Below are 22,835 nucleotides of genomic sequence, written 5' to 3'. Positions count from 1 at the left end.
AATCTCTCAAAATGGAGTCCATGTACCTTTGAAAAGATTCGGCAGCATTTCGGAGACTAAATGGAAATCTGACAAATTCAAATAACCCAAACGGGGTTATAATAGCTGTCTTCGCCACATCGTCTTCTGCGACTGGGATGTGGTGGAAACCTCTGATTAGGTCGATCTTTGAGAAAATTGTTTTACTTGATAGCCTGGTATTGAAGTCTTGGAGATGAGGTCTAGGATACCTGTCTGGAACTGTGATGGCATTGAGGGCCCTGTAGTCCCCACAGGGTCGCCATGAGCCATCTTCTTTCTGTACCATGTGGAGAGGACTGGACCAAAGACTCTTCGGAGGTCTACAGATGCCCAATTCGATCAATTTCTGGAACTCCATCTTCGCTTGAGTAAGTTTATCGGGAGGCAGTCTTCTCATTCAAAGTCCCGTTCACCTCACCGTAAACATTATCAACCACGTGGTTCATTATGATGGTGTGGAAAAAATGTATGTCTGTTGCAGTAAATACTGGATTGTCCCGAAGTAGGCCTGGATAATCTTGGAGTAGAACAGAGTATTTGTTGTGAGGGTCAAGTAAATAAACAGTTCCTGAGACAGGGGACGATACTGGTAGTCCGTGGGTTGATAAATTAGTTGTGCCATCTATGAGACGTTTGTGTTTTATATCAACTAACAACCCATAGTTATTAAGAAAGTCAGCACCGAGGAGAGATTGCTGAACATCAGCTGTTGTGAATGGCCACAAAAATGATCGTCTCAAACCAAAGTCAAGTGGAATTAAGGGCTCGCCATACGTTTTGATTCGTGTCCCGTTAGCTGCATATAGCAGGTGTTTGCAAGCACGCTTTTTATCTTATGCTGTGGGAGGAAGAATGGACAAATCCGCTCCTGAATCGATCATAAATCGCCTGCCAGAGGAGCGGTCTGTAATGAATAAGTGGCGAGAATTTGCGAGGGGCCTGAGCATTTCCCGAATCAGAAGGAGTAGGAGTAAAACCGCATGGGGGAGTACACTTCTTCGCCTTTTGTCGGTATGTGAAATGGTACCGTCATAATGAACCCACGTGGTTGATAATGTTTACGGTGAGGTGAACGGGACTTTGAGCGAGAACGGTACCGTGGTCGATTCAGAACACTATTTATTGATAATGTTAACTGTTCAATCTGTTCTTCAAGCCTAGAAATCCTATCGGTGGGTGATGCTGACGGTTGAGACTGAATAGCAGATATGCTAGGGCTCGAGTAATCCAATATTCGGTCTGCTATTGTCGCTAGGTTGTCCAGTGTATCACTGGAAGATGCTAATATAGATCTTAAATGTACTGATAGCCTTTGCATGAAAATACCGTAGTTCTTAAAAAGTCGTCCTGAACTTGTGTTCCAGGAAGGGTTCGCATTTCTCTGAGTAACTGACTAGGTTTCTTATCACCAAGTTCGATTTCTGTTAAAAGTTTTGTTACCTTTCGTCCTTCTGATTCCTCGAATTCAGTAATAAGACGAGACTTGAGGTCTGTAAAAGGTGTGTTGGTTAATGGTCGTTTCAGAAAGTCACTTACAAGCTCTGCGACATCAGGCTCGAGCGATCCTATTTTGTCAATTCTGCCGTAATACCGGCCGTAGCGAATTGTGCTTTGATTTGCATTAGCCATAATTTTACTTTCTTTCGCCAAATGGGTGGTACTTTTACCGAGACGCGTGCAATATATGCATTTCTGTTCTCGTAAATGTTTGTTGATACTGTTCCTTTCGTATTTTCAGTGTTAGGCATGTTTACAGAAACACAATACAGTAGTCACCGGTTACACTGCACAACACTTGAATTCACACATTCTTATTTCATCACGTCGGGGTCACCTCTGTTAAAGTAAGCTAACTTGACTCGTGCTATTAAATTGCTATTCAAGAATGAAAACTGTAAAAAGCACTGATTTATTGTTAACACAGCACCAAACACAATTAACAACTAGATATAAACAAACCCACATAAACATACTGTACATTCCACAAGGAGGTTATACAAACTTAAAAGTAGCAAAGAGAGAATGTAAAGATTGGTCACTAAGACTTTAGAGTCGTTTTGATGTAGATGGAGCCACCACAATGACATTCTCAAAATAAAATGAAAAGGTTTCAGTGATTTCTTGCTGTCCCTGCTACTAAGGTCACAATGCTCATTACATTGGAACACATTGCGGTCATATTTACCCCATCTTCATGTGAACAGTCCGGATGGTCGTCAACTTCAACGGAAAAACTTTCGTGGTCTTCACCGTTTTTAATGAGGTTTCCTTCTAGCCGTGTCTTCAATGATCTCTTTCAGCCGTTTATCGGAATATTTCGTTTTGCGAGTATGTCTTGATGCTGCTTTACAGATATGTTTTCCAGTATCACATCTGGATGGATGGATGGATGGATGGATGGATGGATGGATGGATGGATGGATGGATGGATGGATGGATGGATGGATGGATGGATGGATGGACTTATTTGTCAGAGTATCCCCAATTTAGAAAAATTCTGGCCAAACTGAACTTGAACTATTGGAAACGTTTTGTAAATACAACTTGTAAAGTTTTCTTTGCACTGCTTACTATTAGAATCGGATTGTAAATGTTCCGTATCCACTGACGAGAGTCGTATGCAACTTCTAGGTAACCAAGCTTGAATGAATTGGCATACCATTCCAGCGTTTTCCACAGTACGATGAGCTCATGACTCCTGGCCCGTTGCTAATGTCAGGGAGTTGAAATTGAAATAATTGACAAAGAGATTCAACCTATTCAATACAAAAGAATAAGAAATGTAGTAAGTTACATTCCCATTTGCTTTCCCATGGAGTGGTATATTTCCAAGTCATGTGGAATCAACAAAGGGGAGCACTTTTGGTCCTCGATTGGTCCGTATTGTTCTGCCCCGTCAACTCGTACATGGCCCATTCTCTTCATCAGCAAACTTGACATCATAAACCAAATTTCCTCATGTTCTAAGATCCATTAAGATGACTTACACTAAAACATAATTATTAAATGGGAACGCAATTCACTACATTTCTTATTCTTTTGTATTGAATAGGTTGAATCTCTTTATCATCAATTATTTCAATTGTAACTGTAATATTCTTCAATACGGAACAATGAAATGTTTCAGGGAGGACCATCACGAGAGCTGCTTCATGCCCTTCTCACTCTCCACCTAGACGATTGTGTGATCCGCTCTGTTTATGTTCGGACAAGAACCTTCATAGATTTCTCATTAATAATAATAATGCTATTTGCTTTACGTCCCACTAACTACTCTTATGGTTTTCGGAGACGCCGAGGTGCCTGAATTTTGTCCCGCAAGAGTTCTTTTACGAGCCAATAAATCTACTGACACGAGGCTGACATATTTGAGCACTTCAAATATCACCGGACTGACATAGAATTCTCACCTCAAACACAATCATGACTGCACTTCATCATACTTCATAGAACAAGTTTGTCCAATAAAGCTATGTATCATGGGCCAACTCATTTTAAATATTTCTTATGAGGTAGAAAGCCTATAACTTGTAGAGGATAAGATCTTCTGAGCAGGATTTGTAACAGCAAGCAAGACCATGGATGTTAATTGTCATTCAAGTCATTATAAATGGTCACATTGTTGACTGTGGAGTCAGATTCAATTTGCCCGCCATAGTTTGAGCATCCTGTCACACAGAAACATTAAAACTAATGCAGATAATTCACTCAAATTTTGTACTCATGTCATGGAAGGAGTGACTGCTGGATGTGGTACCAATATTTCATTTGAAATAATTTAAAAAAAGAGCCATTTTGGATGGTGATTTTTTGCAAGTATTTCTGAAACCCAACTTTATCCACGAAATGGATATATATGAGGAATATTTGCCTTTTTCTTCAATTTCCAATCCCTACAGATCTTTTGTGTCACCCGCCGCACGCGTTTAGAAGAACCTGCCACGACACCTCCACTCTCACTTTCTACAATATTCTGCTCATTTCAATAACTTTTACTGTTGCTATCACTATCCTTACAGTCAGATTCATTTTGCACAAATATCATTATTTCAAAATCTTCATCTAAAACACTGTCTACAAGCACTTTCAATCTCTCGTTGACATTACTGCAAAACCGCTTGTACTGCATTATCCCAGTTCCAGATTCCCGGGTACTGTAGGCGAGCCTCTTGCATTCTGTCTTAATGAGATACGTTCTGTTGTTGATGACGTCCTCCAGTGTCTTCCCCAATTTTTAATGTCCATCCAGTGGGTTCTCCGTCTTCGCACCATCCGTTTTCCTGCCACAGGTCTCTCCAAAGTTACATAGGCTGTCCTTGTTGGCTCCATCCCCATTACATGCCCAAGCCACCTCAGTCTGGACATGCTGACCCGATCTAACAATGATCTAACCACATCAGAATGAATACTGAATACCAATAAAAATAAAGTGTTATTTATTCAAAAGTTCCAGTGTCACAAAGAAATACAGATGCCTCTAGTTTTCTACAGTGTGTATTGTATTGCAAAGGGGACCTAATATACGAAGATGAGCTCGTCATTTGATTCATGCACCAAAACACCGCTCATCATATAATGCTAACTGTTGAAATGCTTTCTCAACGTTAAGGACTAACATAACAGCTATTAATGCAATTTAGTTTCATCCAGGAGATAGTGGGTTCGGGCCCCACTGTCAGCAGCCCTGAAGGTGGTTTCCCATATTCACACCAGGCAAATGATGGGGCTGTACCTTAATTAAGGCCACGGCCACTTCCTTCCCACTCCTAGATTTCCTATCGCATCGTCGGTGCTACGTAAAACAAATTATAAACAAAAAATGCAATTTAGACAAGCATTATAGAGGAAACTGTTTAATGTTAACCTTTTTAACTAATTACGTTTTAGTGTAAGTGATCTTAATGGATCTTAGAATATGAGGAAATTTGGTTTATGATGTCAAGTTTGCTGATGAAGAGAATGGGCCATGTACGAGTTGACAGGGCAGAACAATATGGGCCAATCGAGGACCAAAAGTGCTCCTCTTTGTTGATTCCACATGACTCGGAAATATACCACTCCATGGGAAAGGAGGATCGGAACCTGGGTAGACGGGACGATGGATCTCCCCAAAACAGTGAGAAGACAACCTGTTGCAACTGCATTCTCCACCAAAATGAAGGAATACCGAAAACAGAGAATGTCTGACAAATGTTTACTGTCCATATAAGAGACCGAAATTACATGTTTTAATAATACTAACAAAAATATGGCCAGGCTGATTGGCTCAGACGGTTGAGGCGCTGACCTTCTGACCCCAACGTGGCAGGTTCGATCCTGGCTCAGTCCAGTGATACTTGAAGGTGTTCAAATACGCCAGCCTCATGTTGGTAGATTTACTGGCACATAAAAGAACTCTTGCAGGACTAAATTCCGGCACTTCGGCATCTCCAAAAACCGTAAAAGAGTAGTTAGTGGGACGTAAAGCAAATAGCATTATTATTATTATTAACAAAAATATGTTTAAGTTATTTTGTTCCTGACCAACCACTGGTATCCCTTATACCACTTTCCTTGAAATGTTGCAGTGTATTTTCTCTCTTTTAAGGAACATTCAGCTTAGAAAGAGCTAATCTTGCTTTTTGCTTGAAAGTTAATTTGTTGCTGAAAAGTGAACCAGGTCACTGTTATCTTTCTGTTGAAGAGAGATGACACAACCAAACTTGGTTCATTCACATGTTTTTAATTCAAATTCATGAATAATTTTGATGTTTCTTGTGGTCCCTTAAAATATATATACAATACAGTGTTAAATTTTGTTATTAATTGTATTTTTAAGAAAAAATACTGCATTCAAATTTGCATATTTTGAAACAACCCTGTTTAAGGCTGCCTGGGTGGGTGCTGGTGTTTGAAATAGAATTGTGCTTGTTGCATAGCTAAGAAAATGTCCAAACTCTTGGCTGACTGACTGTATCATCCTTGAATAGTCTTCTAGGTAGTTCATAAGGGGCTAAACACAGAGTTTATTGACAGCCATCAAAGAGGAAATGATACGTTGAACTGGCTACTGAAGGCAACCGGTCATTAACTGTTGGCAAGACCTAGTGTTTTGGTATTCTCCTGCCTCAGTTTAATCCTTGGTTTTGATGATGTGATGCCAGTCCCTGTTACAAATGTAGAGAAAATGTTGCTCACAGGGTCGATTAGTTCATACATTTCAGTGGGTTTGGCAGACCGATATATAATAGCACCTTCTGGTTCAGTGAGGGAAGCAATGGGAAACTACCTCATTCCTCATTTCCCTAGTATGCCTCTCTGACTGCTAATTGTGGGGCTGTTGAGGATCCAACCAGGCTTTGAGCTGAGGACTGAATATACAACAGCTGCAGACAACAAAGTTGGAGTGATTCAATCACAAAATAAACTTGGGGAGTTGCACTTATCCCACAAATAAACAGAAAGAAAGCATAATTACCAGCTTTTTAAACCTATCAGGTCAGGTACATCCTGTCTGGCCAAGGATTGGGCGACTGTTACCAAACCTGACAAACTAAGGGAGAGGAGTTCACCCTCAGGGGGCTTGTTGAAGCCTTTCTGCACGAAATGACACATAAATTCAACTAGTAGCTGCTGCCTTGCAGATGTGGCAGGGGAGTGCTCAAGCACTCAGTTGGAGACCAACTGCAATCGCTTTCAACACTTATACAAGCCTCGGACGCAAACAAAGAACTCGGAGTAGACAAGAGCACCTGCAGACCCATGCCAGGTATGATGGCTTACAGCCTAATGATAGGCGAAGCCTTGCTATTGTGCAACAACCCCGAAGAAGACAACACACTCGAATAGGAACAATTACGGTACTGACTTTGACTGGAAAATGTGAAGAGTTAGTGGATATCATGGAGAGAAGGAAAATATCAATCCTAGGACTGAGTGAAACTAAATGGAAAGGTAAAGGAAAGAAAGAGTTGAGGAAAAAGTATACCCTCTACTGGAATGGTAACAACAGAGAGGGCAGAAATGGACTAGGATTGATATTGTCTAAAGAATTAGATGGTATTACGTAGATCCAGTACTTCAATAAGAGGATAATAAAGACAAACAGTTGATCTTGGGAAAGAGAAGCTGACACTGGTGCAAGTGTATGCCTCTTAGACAGGCCACAGTTAAGATGAAAAGAACAAGTTTCTTGAAGACCTAGAAGAGATCATCAGTGAAGAGAGGGCAATCATCATCGGGGACCTTAACGCACAGCTCGGGACAGACAGGAATGGCTATGAGAAGTCTATGGGAGAAGGAATTCAGAAGACGAACATCTCCTTGACTTCTGCATAATAAATTGTTTGGTAGTAAAAAACAGTTGGTTCAACAAAAGAGTCAGTCACAAGATTACCTGTTACAGCTGGGATGGAAAGAGCAAGATGGTCATTGACTATGTCATTACAGATAAAGGAAGAAGTAGACTTGTGACTGATGTCAAGGTGATTCCAAGTGAGAACCTCAATAGTGACCACCGGTTATTAGTAGCAGATGTGAAAGATATTAATTTACCAAAGATAACAACCAGAAAATTACCTAGGATTAAGGTGTGGGAACTACAACAGATTGGAAAAAGGACCGAATATCAGGACCGTACAAGAGGACAACTGCCTACGGAAGAAGTAGAGAGTGGTGGAATGAGAGAGTAAGATCCTCAATAAAGGAAGGGAACATGGCACAAAAAGAGTGAGATAGAGAGAAATCCAAGCCAGAACAGGTAAGGGACGAGGGGAAGATCAGAGACCTCGAGCAAGTTTATTGGGACAAGAAATTGAGAGTTTAAAGAGTAGTAGAAGAGGAGAAGGTAAAGTGCTGGGAGACAGCAGAGGCAATATGAAACTATTGTTCAGTGTGATCAGAAACAAAAGAAATTCAGTTGAAACCATCAAAGCAATTGAGGATCCTAATGGAAACCTGGCCAGGAAAGAAGAGGACATCAGAGAGGTTCTGAGGAATCGTTTTGATCACCTATTGAACAGGACAGAAGCAGATCAGAGAACAAAAGAACCAGCTGTTGAAACCTGCACAGAGGAATCTCCCATTACATGAGCAGAAACAGAAGCAGCCCTTAAGAAGATGCTCCAAGGGAAATCTCCAGGAATTGATGAAGTCAGCATGGACATGATTAAAGCAGCAGGAGTCCAGGGTTTACAGTGGTTACATAGAGTGCTCAATGCAGTTTGGAAAGATGGCAAGATACCTATTGATTCGAGCAAGGGTGCCATTATCCCCCTGTTTACGAAAGGAAATCACCAAAAATGTTCCAACTACCGGGGAATAACACTCCTTTCTCATGGGCTTAAGATTCTTGAGAAAATCTTAGAGAGCAGATTGCGCATCATCTTAGAGCCACAGTTTGAAGAGGAACAGTATGGCTTCAGGCCTAACAGGTCCACAACAGATCTAATCTTCAGTGTCCGTATGTTAACGGAAAAATATTGTGAAAAGGGCAAAGATCTGTTTATGGTTTTCCTTGACATTGAGAAGGCACATGACAGCACTGGAAGAGAGAAGATACGGGAATGCCTAAGAAAAAGGAATGTGCCAGAGGGACTGGTGAGGAAAGTTCAGATGCTGTATGAGAACTGTACCAGCTGTGTGTGATTGGGTGACGGACATTCATTCTGGTTCAAGACCAAAAGTGGAGTCCATTATTGCTATCACCTCTAGTGAACTAAATGCAATGGTCTTCACTGATGATGTCATGATCTGGGCAAAAACTGAGGAACAAGTACAGATGAGACTCAGTGCATGGAAGGTTAAGTTCCAGGAGTCCAATCTCAAGATAAGCAAACTCAAAAGAGTAGTGATGGCAATAAACAGAGAGGGACAACCAGTGAACATCATGCTAGGAAACCATCCACTAGAAAGTGTGGAAAGCTTTACATACCTTAGCAGTATAATATCTCGAGATACACTAGCCACAAAGGAGGTGGCAAATAGAATGCAGAAGAGTTCTCAGTTTTACCAGCAAGTACAAACCCTCCTCTATGATCCCAAAATCATACCAGTCTTAACCTATGGCATTGAAACCCGCAGACTCACTAAGAAAATCTCATCCAGGTTGCAGGCATCCGAGATGAAGTTCCTTAGATACACAATTCAAGAAACTAAACTGGACAAGTTGAGGAATGATGTGGTTAGGAAGGAAGCTGGAATTGTTACATCATTGTTAGATCGGATCAGCATATCCATACTGAGGTGCTTTGGGCATGTAACAAGGATGGACAGCACATGTTAACTTGGAGTGACATGTGGCAGGGAAATGGATGGTGAGAAGACCAAGAACCCACTAGATGCACATCATAAAGATAGACACTGCAGATCGAGGAAGGACACTGGAGGACGTCATTAACAACAGAAGGTATCTCAATAAGACAGAATGGAAGAGGATCGCCAACAGTACCCGGCAAACTGGAACTGTAAAATGATGATGATGATGGTGATGATGATGATGATGATGATGATGATGATGATGATGATGATGATGATGATTTAAACAAGTTGCAAAGGATTTGCAGTGTAATGAGTCATGTGTATTTTTATTATTGTAGTGATGTTTGGGGGCTTAATAAAACAATTATAAAAGAAAAATATTTGGAACACTAAATAAAATTAGAATCATTAAAACCATATAGTAAAATAAAATGCCTTTGCTGGCGAGATGTAGTGTTTACAGTGCACTACGTCTTCTGGTATGGGCTATATCAAATTTGTTACTTTCATTGACCTGTCTCAGTCTCATCCTTGGCTTTGACAATACGAAAGTGACTGAGGTATGAGTGATGCTAGTAATACCATTCCTTATGCAGCCAGTCCCTGCTATGAATCGTGTGAAAATATCACTCATAGGGTCGGTTGGTGCATGCATTTCAGTGGGCTTGGCAGACTGATATGTAATAGCAACGGCTGGCTCGGCGAGGAAAGCAACGGGAAACTACCTCACTCCTCATTTCCCTAGTACGCCTCTTCAGTAACGCCTAGGCTATTTATGACAGATGTTGGCGGAGCTGCAGAGGATCAAACCAGCCTTTGGGCTGAATACCCAACATACAACACAGTAAAATCAAAGTTAAACAAGGTAAAATACACAGAAACTAACGGCAGGATGTGGACAGTGGAAGAAACCAACAAGGTTGTGGATCAAAGGACATTTATGGCTGAAAGTTCAACAAAGAATAACTTAGTTAATACCTATTCATCACAAAAAATGTCAAAGAAAAGGAAATAAGGAACACTACTGGTAGCACAAACAGAAAATAGAAATACAAACCCAGATGAAATGAAGTTGCAGTCTTACAATATTACCGATACTAGTCTTCATAGAAAATACTTGTAATGTGAAGCAACCACCTTCACCGGAAAAATAAAATACAGATCAAAGAAAAATAATTCCAAATGAAGCAGATTTACTGAGGTCAAAATTAGTGAGAAATTTAATTTAAATTACAAAACTTTTAGAAAAAGCTTGTGTTATGTGAACATGAAGATGGATGTAATACACCATCATAAATTACACTTGATGGGTAACCTCCTTGTGACAAATTAAAACTTGAAATAAAATAAAATTAATTTACATTAGGAAATTCAAGGTTTGCTTACCCCAAGAGAAGGCAGAGCTCCCGCTCTACATGATGGCGAACACGCTTCCCAAGGATAGCCCGCGCAACACGAAATGCTACAGCACAGGAGTTACCTTTCGATTGATTTAAACCAATCAAATTTAAATTTTTAATTTGACGCTTGTTGCCTCGTCTTTGAAAACTTCTTGTGCAAGTCCCAGAAAAATCAACTTGTGTGGTACAGGAAACCCCACAAATTTCGATGATAAAATTTAATACAGTTTTAAATGATCCAAAATTGACCTGAAGAGGACCAAATATATAAACTGTTACAGCACACCACGGTAAAATGCAATGGTTTGTTAGGGATCATTTGGGTAAGTACAGTTTGTGGAACATAACAGCTGGGCAATCACGGAACACGATTGTTTGCTGCTCCACTACACAGATTACCCGGTGCTCTACAGGAGTTCCGCTACCTGGACGAGTCGCGTCCGATCCAGTGGGCAGGAGGCCTCCAGCCCCGTGCCGAGCCCTCGTGCGGCTTCAAGGGAGAGAAGTGTGTCTACAAGACGGACTGGAGAGTGTCCGTGACGTTGACAGCTGTGGCCTCGCTGCTCCTTGTGGGGGCCGTGTTTGCCTTCAGGTTAGTGTTCCCATAATGTATTTCTTTCTTAATCATGTTATTTCCAAATGTTTTACTTTAAAACCTGCCAGAATTTGCAAAAATGAAGGACATGATAAAATTACAATTTTGGAAACAAATCTATCAGATATTCAATCAATCACTACTGGTCTGCATTTAGGGCAGTTGTCCAGGTGGCAGATACTCTACCTGTTGTTTTCCTAGCCTTTTCTTAAATGATTGCAAAGAAATTGGAAATTTATTGAACATCTCCCTTGGTAAGTTATTCCAATCCCTAACTCCCCAACCTATAAATGAATATTTGCCACAATTTTTTCCTCTTGAATTCCAGCTTTATCTTCATATTGGGATCTTTCCTACATACATTTAAAGACACCACTCAATCTACTGATGTCATTCCACGCCATCTCTCTACTGACAGCTCGGAATATACCAGTTACATGTTGTAATTTAATTGAAGTCAAAAATCCATTACACAAAGTTTTACCCAAATTATTGCAAACACTAAATTTAAAACAAAGCAACATTCTTAAAAATCTTAAATTAACATCATCTAGAACTCCCACTACTGTAACAAACACGACTTCCTCCCTGTCCGCCCATGCAAATCTCACGCAACCAAACACGACTCCCTCCCTGTCCGCGCCCGCAAATCTCATGCAACCAATAACACATAAACTTAATGCCCCGCCTACCCCCTCCCCTCCACCATACCCTTCTCCACCAATCTGACATCGATACAACACCAGAAGCACAAGTATCAGTCATTTCAATGCTACCATAGAAACTGATTAACACCACAACAGTCAAAGAGATAAATGAACATACACATAACGTTGTTTTTCTCTTTAACTGATTTACATCATTACAGACGAAGGGGTAAGTGATTATACTCTCATCGTTTTTTTCTTTTAAACCCACCTTCTCTTCCCAAATATTTACTCTCCTCTTGTTACACCACAAGCTCTAATCAACATAAAAATACCTTTGAGTTTCGCTCCTTCAAGCTAAGATAAATACGACTACACACAGTCGAATACGCCTTCCTTGCTTCTACAATGTACTTAAAGAAGACGGCTGACTTATCTTAAGATACGAAATGAACATCTTTAACAACTTCAACAGTCTAGCAGCTTCACTTTTTTCTTATCCTTCACTAGAAGTGATCAAAAATACACATTTTAATTTTATTATAAAGATTAAGCAGTTTATATTCCAAAGTATTTTTCTAAAACCCTCAACAAGTATTACGCGCATTAAACCAGCTTCCATTCAGCACTCTAAGAAATATAATCTTGTAGAACTTGTTACCAGCTTTTAACCCTCTTAGTGCCAAGCCATTTTCTGAAATTCTGGCTAAGAATGCCAAGCTATTTTTAGTGGTTCTGCAGACTTTCAGAGAAATATTAATTAAAAATTTATTTTGTTAAATATATGCATTATTCTTGCAGTATTATATAAAATATACTTCTGACTTTACCAAGAAATGCTTATAAATATGAAAAACATCTCCAATGTATTTTTAAATTGGCAACAATTTAACAATTGTTAATTTTCATTTTTATTTTTAAGATTTAGTCTAATTTTGGAAATACAGTTTGTAACATTGCCTAAATCCAAGAACATAGGTAAAATACACATACAATTCTAAACAAAGCAGCGTAATTTAAAATGTAATTAATTAACCTACAACCACCCCAAAACGTATTTTTAAAAAATCTGCACTCATCATTTTCCTCACTGAAATTGTTGTTCCACTGTCAATCGTACCTGGCATTGAACAATAATTTAATGCATAACTCTTTTGGGGTACACAATAATTATTAGTGAAAACTTAACAATGATCATATCTCAACAATATACACCCTTAAAAATTACATTCAGAAATGCTTTCATTACCAATACAGAATTAGCCCGCCAAACTTTAACCCTTGATTGTGGTGAAAACGCATATATTGAGACGAATTGTTGGGCATACGTATTTGTTTCATTTACCATCAAATTTATCAATGAATTAGTGAAGAACTGAAAATAATCTATTACAGGGGCATTATGTGGAGGCGCATATTTAGGCCCAGCGAGTTCCATGTATATGACAGGAGTGGTAGGCCTATCGAACTGGTTCGGAAAAATTTCTCGGAAACAAACATTAGCATTCACATTGCTTTCATTATTGTTGTCATTATCACTCGCATCATCCATAGCTCCATCATTATTGTCACTTTCTGAATCACTCAGAACTGGCAGTGAATTTTTAATTGGTTCCACAGACTGCAATCGAGTACCTACTAACCTGAACACCCGATGTACTGGGGCCAGAATAGCACTTCCTTTTCGGTACTGGTGATAATGGCGATGTTCCTGGTATCACGTCACTATCAAAATCACTTTCCGATTCTAATTCATCTGCTATTATATCATTTTCCTCTAAATATGCTATTAGCTTATCGTCAACCAAGCCGGCAACCAAACTATCTCTACTACAGCTCGCCATGTTGTCAACAACTCAGAGCTTGTGAACATCACAGATTATTAACTCCCTCCGTTCGTGTCAAAGATCTCCAAGGCCAAAACTATGCCACTCTCGTGAAAGCTTGAAACCTCAGCTTTCTAACGGAATAAAACACCCAGAGGCATCTGTTAGCAGAAGCCGTTAAACACTAGGAAATCATCGCGCCGATCCAGTCGGCTCTGGCACTTTTCGCGCGAGGAGCGAAAGCCGATCTGATCGGCGCGTGGCACGCAGGTGGTTAACCAAGGACCTGCATCAGTATCCTCATTTCACAATTTGTAAGAGCAACCAGAATCCTGATTATTCACCTTACAGGTTTGAGATTAAGACTGAAGATGTCCTTATAATGGGAAAAACATGTCCCTGTAATTAATATGATAAGATTTATTTCTTAATTACTAGATATCTCTTTGTATTCAATTGGTGGATATTAAAACACTTGTAACATTTTTTTGTCTTCAAATACCATGTAATTAAGCAGCTCATCTCCTATGTGCCAAGTCTTCCCAGCCCAAACTTTGCAACAGTTTTGTAACGCTACTCTTTTGTTGGAAATCACCCAGAACAAATCGAGTTGATTTTCTTTGGATTTTTTCCAGTTCTTGAATCAATTAATCATGCTGAGGGTCCCATATATGCCCTCTCCTTTACATCCTCACTACAACCCTTAAACACCCTCATAACCATGTACAGAGATCTGTACCCTTTATTTGCAATCATATTTATGTGATTACCCCAATGAAGATCTTTCCTTATATTAACACCTAAGAACTTACAATGATCCCCTAAAGGAACTTTCACCCCATCAATGCAGTAATTAAAACTGGGAGGAATTTTCCTATTTGTGAAATTACACTACCTGACTTTTAACCCAATTTATCATCATTATCATTGCCTGCTGTCCATCTCACAACATTATCCAGGTCACTTAGCAGTTGCTCACAATCTTGTAACTAATTTATTACTCTGTACAGAATAACATCATCTGCAAAAAGCCTTATCTCTGATTCCACCTCTTTACACATATCATTGATATATATAAGAAAACATAAAGGTCCAATAATACTGCCTTGAGGAATTCCCCTCTTATTACAGGGACAGATAAAGCTACACGTAGTCTAATTCTCTGAGTTCTATTTTTTAGAAATATAGCCATCCATTCAGTCACTCTTTTGTCTAGTCCAATTGCACTCATTTTTGCCAGTAGTCTCCCATGATCCACCCTATCAAATGCTTTAGACAGGTCAATTACGACACAGTCCATTCCACCTCCTGAATCCAGGATATCTGCTATATCTTGCTGGAATCCTACAAGTTGAGCTTCGGTGGAATAACCTTTCCTAAACCCAAACTGCATTCCATCGAACCAGTCATTAATAATATAATATAATATAATATAATATAATATAATATAATACCAGTCATTAAATTTGCAAACATGTCTTATATAATTAGAAAGAATGCTTTCCCAAAGCTTACATACAATGCATGTCAAACTTATTGGCCTGTAATTTTCAGCTTTATGTCTATCACCCTTTCCTTTATACACAGGAGCTACTACAGCAACTACTATTATAATTCATGTACAATCACACTTGAATTTGAAAATTGGTACTTCAAATTATACAAGAGTTCATATTTTAAGATTCAATAGAGTATTTATATGATTTGGGAACTTGCTCAAGAAATTTGTATTCTTTTGGTGCACATGGAACTCAGCATAAGACATTAGTGCTCGAATATATTCTCATTCAGTTTCTCTCCGGCCATGGGAAGTTTAAGTCCTACTTTGAACATTTGAAAATTAACATTGCAGGCGATTACTTGTGCTTTTGTGGGTCTTCACAAATCGTGGACCATTTACTCTTCGACAATGCCATGTTCGGAACGACAAGATTCAAAGTCGAGTGTCACCTAAACAACTGTAATGTAGAACTTTCAAAGCCATAATACCATCTGTTTAGGTAAATTCTACTGCTACAAACAGTTCCTTAAGTTGAATCTCCATATCTTCAATAATTTAGTTCCTAATTTTGTGGCATACGAATAATTTAAAAACTGATCAAATCTATAACCCTAATATACTCAAACTGTCAGGATAAGTATTAGCAATGTTCTATGAATTAGTCAACAGGGGCATTACATATTTAAAAAGGAGGAAACTATATAATTTATAGACTTATTTTTAGGAACAATTTCATAGGGACATTATCAAACAAATGGGACAAATTGAGGCGCTACTGCAGGTGAACTTCTGCTGACGTACGGTTTGGTGAGACACCTCTTACTTCTAAAGTCATTGGCTTGCAAAAGCTGGAATTCCATACGGAACATTTTGATGTGATGAGGTCTGCTGGCTTTGTGACAACTGGACATCAGATATGGAGACCTTTCGTGAAATTCAGGAGGAGGAGTTGTGTCTGCACTTCTGTGCAGTGTTGAGGGATGTAGACTGCAAGGAAAATTGAAGCCGTTGAAATGTGAATTTAGTGCAGCATGATTGAAATATGTGTTAACAGAACTGCTAGTGGCTCAACAGTCTGCTACAAACTGCAACATCAATAAGAAGAGGAGAAGGCGGCGATAAGAATCATCTCCTTTTGCAACACAACAGCTGTACAAATAAGCATGGGTAATAAAAATCAAATCCTTGAAGAGGAATTAATTTAAAAAATACAATAAATAATGAAAACTATAGATTTAATTTTTAATTTTTGCAGAGCTAGATATCATAAAAGGACCACTGTGTTATGTCACATCAGTTTTATCAAGAGAAATGTGATGCCCCCTATCTTGACGAGTACCGGTAGTAATAATTTAGTTTTATTGTGATAAATGTTATTGGAAAAGATTTTTGAGCCATGTGGGAGGAGACTGATTATATGCTACTTGTTCCAGGCACTACCGATACGAGCAGAAACTGGCGTGTCTTCTCTGGAAGATCGACATGCGAGATGTGACCATCATTCCCACGGAGAGCGCGGAGACCCCAGGAGCGAACAGGAGTATGGTACGTGATTCACTTCCCTTCCATTGCTACAGCTGCCAGGCAAGAATTCTTTAACGTCTTCACCTCAAACACATCTTCATTGTTATGAATTCTTAAAGACTACCCTGAGATATGAAAAAAAAATCTTCATTTATAGGACAGGGAAACCTAGGGAAATGTTTGATAAATTATTTGAAAACATTTGAGAAAAGGGTAGGGAAACAACTGATAGGGAATCTGCCACCTGAGCAGCAGCATTAAATGTAGAACATTGATTGATTGATTGATTGATTGATTGATTGATTGATTGATTGATTGATTGATTGATTGATTGATTGATTGATTGATTGATTGATTGATTGATTGATTGATTGATTGATTGATTGATTGATTGATTGATTGATTGATTGATTGATTGATTGATTGATTGATTGATTGATTGATTGATTGATTGATTGATTGATTGATTGATTGATTGATTGATTGATTGATTGATTGATTGATTGATTGATTGATTGATTGATTGATTGATTGATTGATTGATTGATTGATTGATTGATTGATTGATTGATTGATTGATTGATTGATTGATTGATTGATTGATTGATTGATTGATTGATTGATTGATTGATTGATTGATTGATTGATTGATTGATTGATTGATTGATTGATTGATTGATTGATTGATTGATTGATTGATTGATTGATTGATTGATTGATTGATTGATTGATTGATTGATTGATTGATTGATTGATTGATTGATTGATTGATTGATTGATTGATTGATTGATTGATTGATTGATTGATTGATTGATTGATTGATTGATTGATTGATTGATTGATTGATTGATTGATTGATTGATTAGTAGCAATTTTAACATAAAAACTTATGGTCAAGTTGGAAGTGTCGATGAGCAAGACTGAAACAGTAGTGAGAGCGGGTTTCGGCCTACAGGTCCGTGGTCCAACTGATGAACCAAGCCACAGGAGCAGTGGGCACAGCACTACTATATTCGGGGGATGGAGAGGTGCTGGTCCCCCCATCAGCAGTCATGTCAATGGTTTTCTGCAAACACACAATCATTGAGAATGGGACCACAAGTCTTTCGAGAGTGAACATTCCACTATCTGTCACATCTGTCACGTGTTTCCTCTCAAACTTAGTTTCTGAAGTTTTTCACTCCCCTCTTAACTATTTGTGATGGTGACTCAACAGATACAGACAGTCATTTTGAATTTTTTTACGTCGCACCGACACAGATAGGTCTTATGGCGACGATGGGACAGGAAAGGCATAGGAATGGGAAGGAAGCGGCCGTGGCCTTAATTAACGTACAGCCCCAGCATTTGCCTGGTGTAAAAATGGGAAACCACGAAAAACCAACTGTTGGGTTCCAACCCACTATCTCACGTATGTGAGCTCATGGCTCTGCGCTCCTAACCGCACCACCAACTCGCCGGTATTTTCAATTTTTAACACAGTGATTTTGTCCTCGTTTTTAATTATAACAGACTGCAAGGTATGGATTAAGATGTCCACAACCTCGCCATAATCACTTATTGTTTGGTTCCATCTTGTCTCATTTGTTTTCATTCTTTTCTTCATTAGGTCTTAACACATTTCTTAGCATCAGTTATGTAACTTTAACCTTTTTCACTGAAGATGACTCAAACAAGCTGAAACATGTTTGACTATTATTACTCCATCTAATGATGGCTGTGTGTATGTATTAAATACGAGGACATATTATATTTCCATTGTAAAGTGAAAACCGTCAATACAGAATAATTCTAATATCTTGTAACTCCTGCACTAAGGCGAATGCCAGGACAGTTAATAGTATACGTCACAACCCCGACTCTCTTAAATTCACTGCAAATCTCCTTCACCGATAAAAATCTCCTGGCCTCCTGCTTCAAGAAACGATTGATTGATTGATTGATTGATTGATTGATTGATTGATTGATTGATTGATTGATTGACTGATTGATTGATTGATTGATTGATTGATTGATTGATTGATTGATTGATTGATTGATTGATTGATTGATTGATTGGGATGATGAGACTAAGAATGTTCAACAGCTCTTGACGAGAACAGTATAGTGCACTTCACTGACATTATAGCTTGTGGAAGAACAACAAGGATGGAGCTGATGTTGACCTAGGAAAGGAATCTCTCTTAAAGGAGAAAAAAATGATTGGCAGACTGTAGACAGAGACAATCAGTAATGTTGATAGCCAATTGCAGGCCTTGTAAGGCAGACTCTGCAATGAGAGTGGGCGGCATCTACAATGTCTAGGTAACTGCGTATTTTTGTGGTGGAGTATAGTGTTACGAGTGGTGTGTGAGTTGCAGGGATGTTGGGGACAGCACACACACCCGGCCCCCGGACCCATTGGAATTATCCAATGAAGGTTAAAATCCCCAACCCGACCGGGAATCCAACCCGGAAACCTCTGGGCCAAAGGCCAGCCTCCTAACCATTTAGCCATGGAGCCGTACAATGATGATAATAATAATATGGCCTAGCTCAAAGCCAATGTTTACTTTTTAATAACTGCTGGCTTCTCAGTCTGCCAAAACTACATTTGAGTAATAAATTTATAAACTACATGCTCTCTCATATGAACTAAGACCACTGAAGCGGCTCCAAGTCATGAGCTGCAGTATGCAAGGCGCACGCACCTTGCAAGCATCAAACGCCAGTCAGAACCTCAGCTGTTAACGTGGTGAGACAGTTATCACTGCAAAGATTGGTGTTTGGTGTGCTGTTAGTGCAAGACAAATAATTGGGCCAATTTTTTTTAGACAACAGTAAATGCAGAGGGGTAGCAACATGACGTTCCACCAGTTAACGGAAGAAGAAAAATTGTGCGGATAGTTTCAACAAGATTCAGCCCCTGCTCATACAGCAGAAAATTCCCTTCTTGCATCTCAAAAGTGTTTGCAGACAGAGTGCTCGTCTATTTCCCGCTTGTTCTCCAGATCGAACAGTGTGTGAATTTTATTTGTGTGGTAAACTGAAAGAAAAAGTGTATTGAACAAATCCGCACACGTTGGAAAAACTGAAAGAAAAGATGATGAATGCAACCAGAAACATTACAGTTACAGAACTCACTCACGTCAGCCAGATACATTGCCTCTATAACCCAAGAAAGAAGACACTTGCAGCATATAAGATTGTATACACGCTTAAAGCGGGGTGGCCATGCGCGACCTAAGTTCAGCTGAGGCAGCTGTACAAACACCGTGCGTTTGGTCTGAGTTTGTATAAGAGACACCATACCTGCAAAAAAATTATGGTAACAGTATTAAACCTGAAAAAGAAACAAGTTAATCACTTTATTCAGGTAAATATATGTGTTTTTTCAGGAGGTTTATAAACTTGTTACCCAAAATTAGTTTTGGCGGACAGAGAACATTACTGAGTCGAAACTGAAAGGAGAAGGCTTCAGATACTAAGAACTAATGTAGCGGTCCTCATCTTCGACATACAAGAGCTGTGGTGGCCACAATGTTGTATGTCTTACAGCTCACAGGACACAAGTCTCTTGTTCTAGCTCTTCATAAGTAACACAGAGAGAGTTCCTTGTCAGCCCCTGACGAGCTTGTTTCAGGCAGATCTTCAGTCTTGATGTGGGAAGTAAACCTGTTGCTCTTCTGGTTCCAGATCCAAGTGTGTCGGCACAGTGTCTTCCACGCTCCGGGCAGCATCATGGCCGACCAGACGGAACTGAGTCCAAAGAGAGCCTACACCAAGATCGGGCTCTACCGAGGGAACATTGTCGCCATCAAACCCATCTACAAACGCAACATCGACATCACTCGTAGCATTCGCAAGGAGCTCAAACAGGCACGTGGAAACATCATTAAGTCTAAGAGCTGAACCCATATTTCATACACACTTCACATCTCATTGTCCTCTCAATAAACTCCAGGTCAGAAATCAATATGATCAAAAGAAACAGGAATATTTACACCCCCGAGTACTAGGGCTGGGCGGGTTCTAAAACAATGGGAGCTGAATCAGAATTTTCCCACGAGTCTTTGACCCCGGCCAAGGTCACTGACCCCATTACGACATGGCCACGTGACCGTGACGTCACGAGCATGTGGTCTTGTTTACAAACAAAAATATGTGCATTCGACAACTGTCAGCTGTCACCTTGACAGATCCTAACCTCACTTTTGTGTTTTGGCACAGAATTTGAACAAGAGAATATCACTAACCTCACTGCTGCCATCTTGACAGGTCACAACCTTACATTTTTTGGCCATTTGGGCTTGGAATTTGAACAAGTGAACATCGCTAACCTGACAGCCATCATCTTTACAGGTCCTAAACTCGTGGACTTGTTTTGGCGTGGATTTTGAAAAAGTGTGCATAGCTAACCTCACTGCTGTTCTCTTGACAGGTCAGCGTGGAATTTTGAACAAGTGAACGTGGTTAACATCACTGCTGCCATCTTGACAGGTTCGTTTTGGCGCGGAATTTTGTAAAAGGGAACGATCCCTAACCTCACAGCTGTTATCTTGACGAGACTTGGCCAAGTGCAGGCGTGGAATTTTGAACGATCCTAACCCCACTGCTGTCATCTTCATGGACTCACCCATGTGCGACACCATCTTGGAGGGGCGTAACCTCCTGAGGAGGGGCCTAACGTCAGAGGATTATAGTTTTAAGGCCAGCTGCCCTTCTCGACATGCCCCTTTCCAACACCATCTTAGAGGGACCTAAGTACTCTAATTTTATGGCTAGCTGCCCTTCTCGACATGTCCCTTCATGACACCATCTTGGAGGGGCCTAACGACCCTAGTTTTAAGGCTAGCTGCCCTTCTCGTCATGGCCCTTCCCAACACCATCTTAGAGGGGCCTAAGGACTCTAGTTTTAAGGCTAACTGCCCTTTTCGACATGTCCCTTCCTGACACCATCTTAAAGGGGCCTAAGGACTCTAGTTTTAAGTCTAGCTGCCCTTCTTGACATGTCCCTTCCTGACACCATCTTAGAGAGGGCCTAACCACAGTGGACTCTAGTTTTAAGGCTAGCTGCCCTTCTCGACATTCCCATCGCCACCTTAATGGGGGGACCTAAGGACCCTAGTTCTAATGCTATTGGACCCGGCCCTATCCCTTTCCGTTACTATCTTGCCAGTTCCCCCTTCCCGCCGCCATCTTGGAGAGGTCTAACCTTACACCGTATAGCTTTTTATAACGAGATGCCCTTCCCGACGCCACCTTGCGAGATGCCCCTTCCGAACGTCATCTTATTTGACTGATGTGAAAATGGAACGCTCTGTATCCGACAGCGAGACGTCACAGAGGTCAACTCAATCCCTCCTCCTCCTCCTCCTCACAGTTTTACCGTTGCTAAGGCAATGACTAAATCAGAGAGACCAGAGTTCGAATTTTTATCTGTATTACAGATTTTTCCGTTGCATGTGTTAGAGATTTTCTTCGCGCGTCGTATGGAGACGTAAAGCCTTAGCGACGGTGTTTTTTCTGTTCAGAAGACAATGGGAATATATGCTGACTGTTCATATCTTTACTGTAAGATAACACACACACAAAAGAATGTTGTTCTTGATAGAGGGCACAGCTTAATGTATTTTTTCCAGTCCTCTAAGCGACGGTGTACTTAGGCTTCCTCCGAAAAAGGAGTAAAGGGGCAGGGCCATCTAGCGCAGGAGGGCAGCTGTCCTTAAAAGTGTGTCAGATAACGGTAAAACTGTGAGGAGGAGGAGGGATTGAGTTGACCTCTGTGACGTCTCGCTGTCGGATACAGAGCGTTCCATTTTTACATCAGTCAAATAAGGTGACGTTCGGAAGGGGCATCTCGCAAGATGGCGTCGGGAAGGGCATCTCGGTATAAAACTAAACGGTGTGAGGTTAGACCTCTCCAAGATTGCGGCGGGAAGGGGAAATTGACAAGATAGTAACGGAACGGGATGGGGCCAGGTCCAATAGCATTAAAACTAGCGTCCTTAGGCCTCCTCTAAGATAGTGATGGGAAGGGGCATGTCGAGAAGGGCAACTAGCCTTAAAACTATAGTCACCGAGCTTGATAGCTGCAGTTGCTT

The 22,835-nt window shown here is 40.1% G+C and overlaps 1 protein-coding gene across 1 annotated transcript in view; it reads left to right on the top strand.

Annotated features, from left to right (window-relative positions):
- The window catches only part of Gyc32E (Guanylyl cyclase at 32E), a 533,171-nt gene that overhangs the window by 377,206 nt on the left and 133,130 nt on the right, over positions 1 to 22,835 (top strand). The window contains exons 8-10 of the mRNA XM_067149664.2: positions 11,072 to 11,250; positions 16,661 to 16,772; positions 20,428 to 20,610. Of these exons, the coding sequence (XP_067005765.2) occupies positions 11,072 to 11,250; positions 16,661 to 16,772; positions 20,428 to 20,610 (474 nt within the window). The remainder of the gene's footprint in view (positions 1 to 11,071; positions 11,251 to 16,660; positions 16,773 to 20,427; positions 20,611 to 22,835) is intronic.

The sequence above is a fragment of the Anabrus simplex genome, chromosome 6, assembly GCF_040414725.1.
Source record: "Anabrus simplex isolate iqAnaSimp1 chromosome 6, ASM4041472v1, whole genome shotgun sequence".
Classification (NCBI taxonomy): domain Eukaryota; kingdom Metazoa; phylum Arthropoda; class Insecta; order Orthoptera; family Tettigoniidae; genus Anabrus; species Anabrus simplex.
This window is presented reverse-complemented; position numbering and strand designations above follow the sequence as displayed.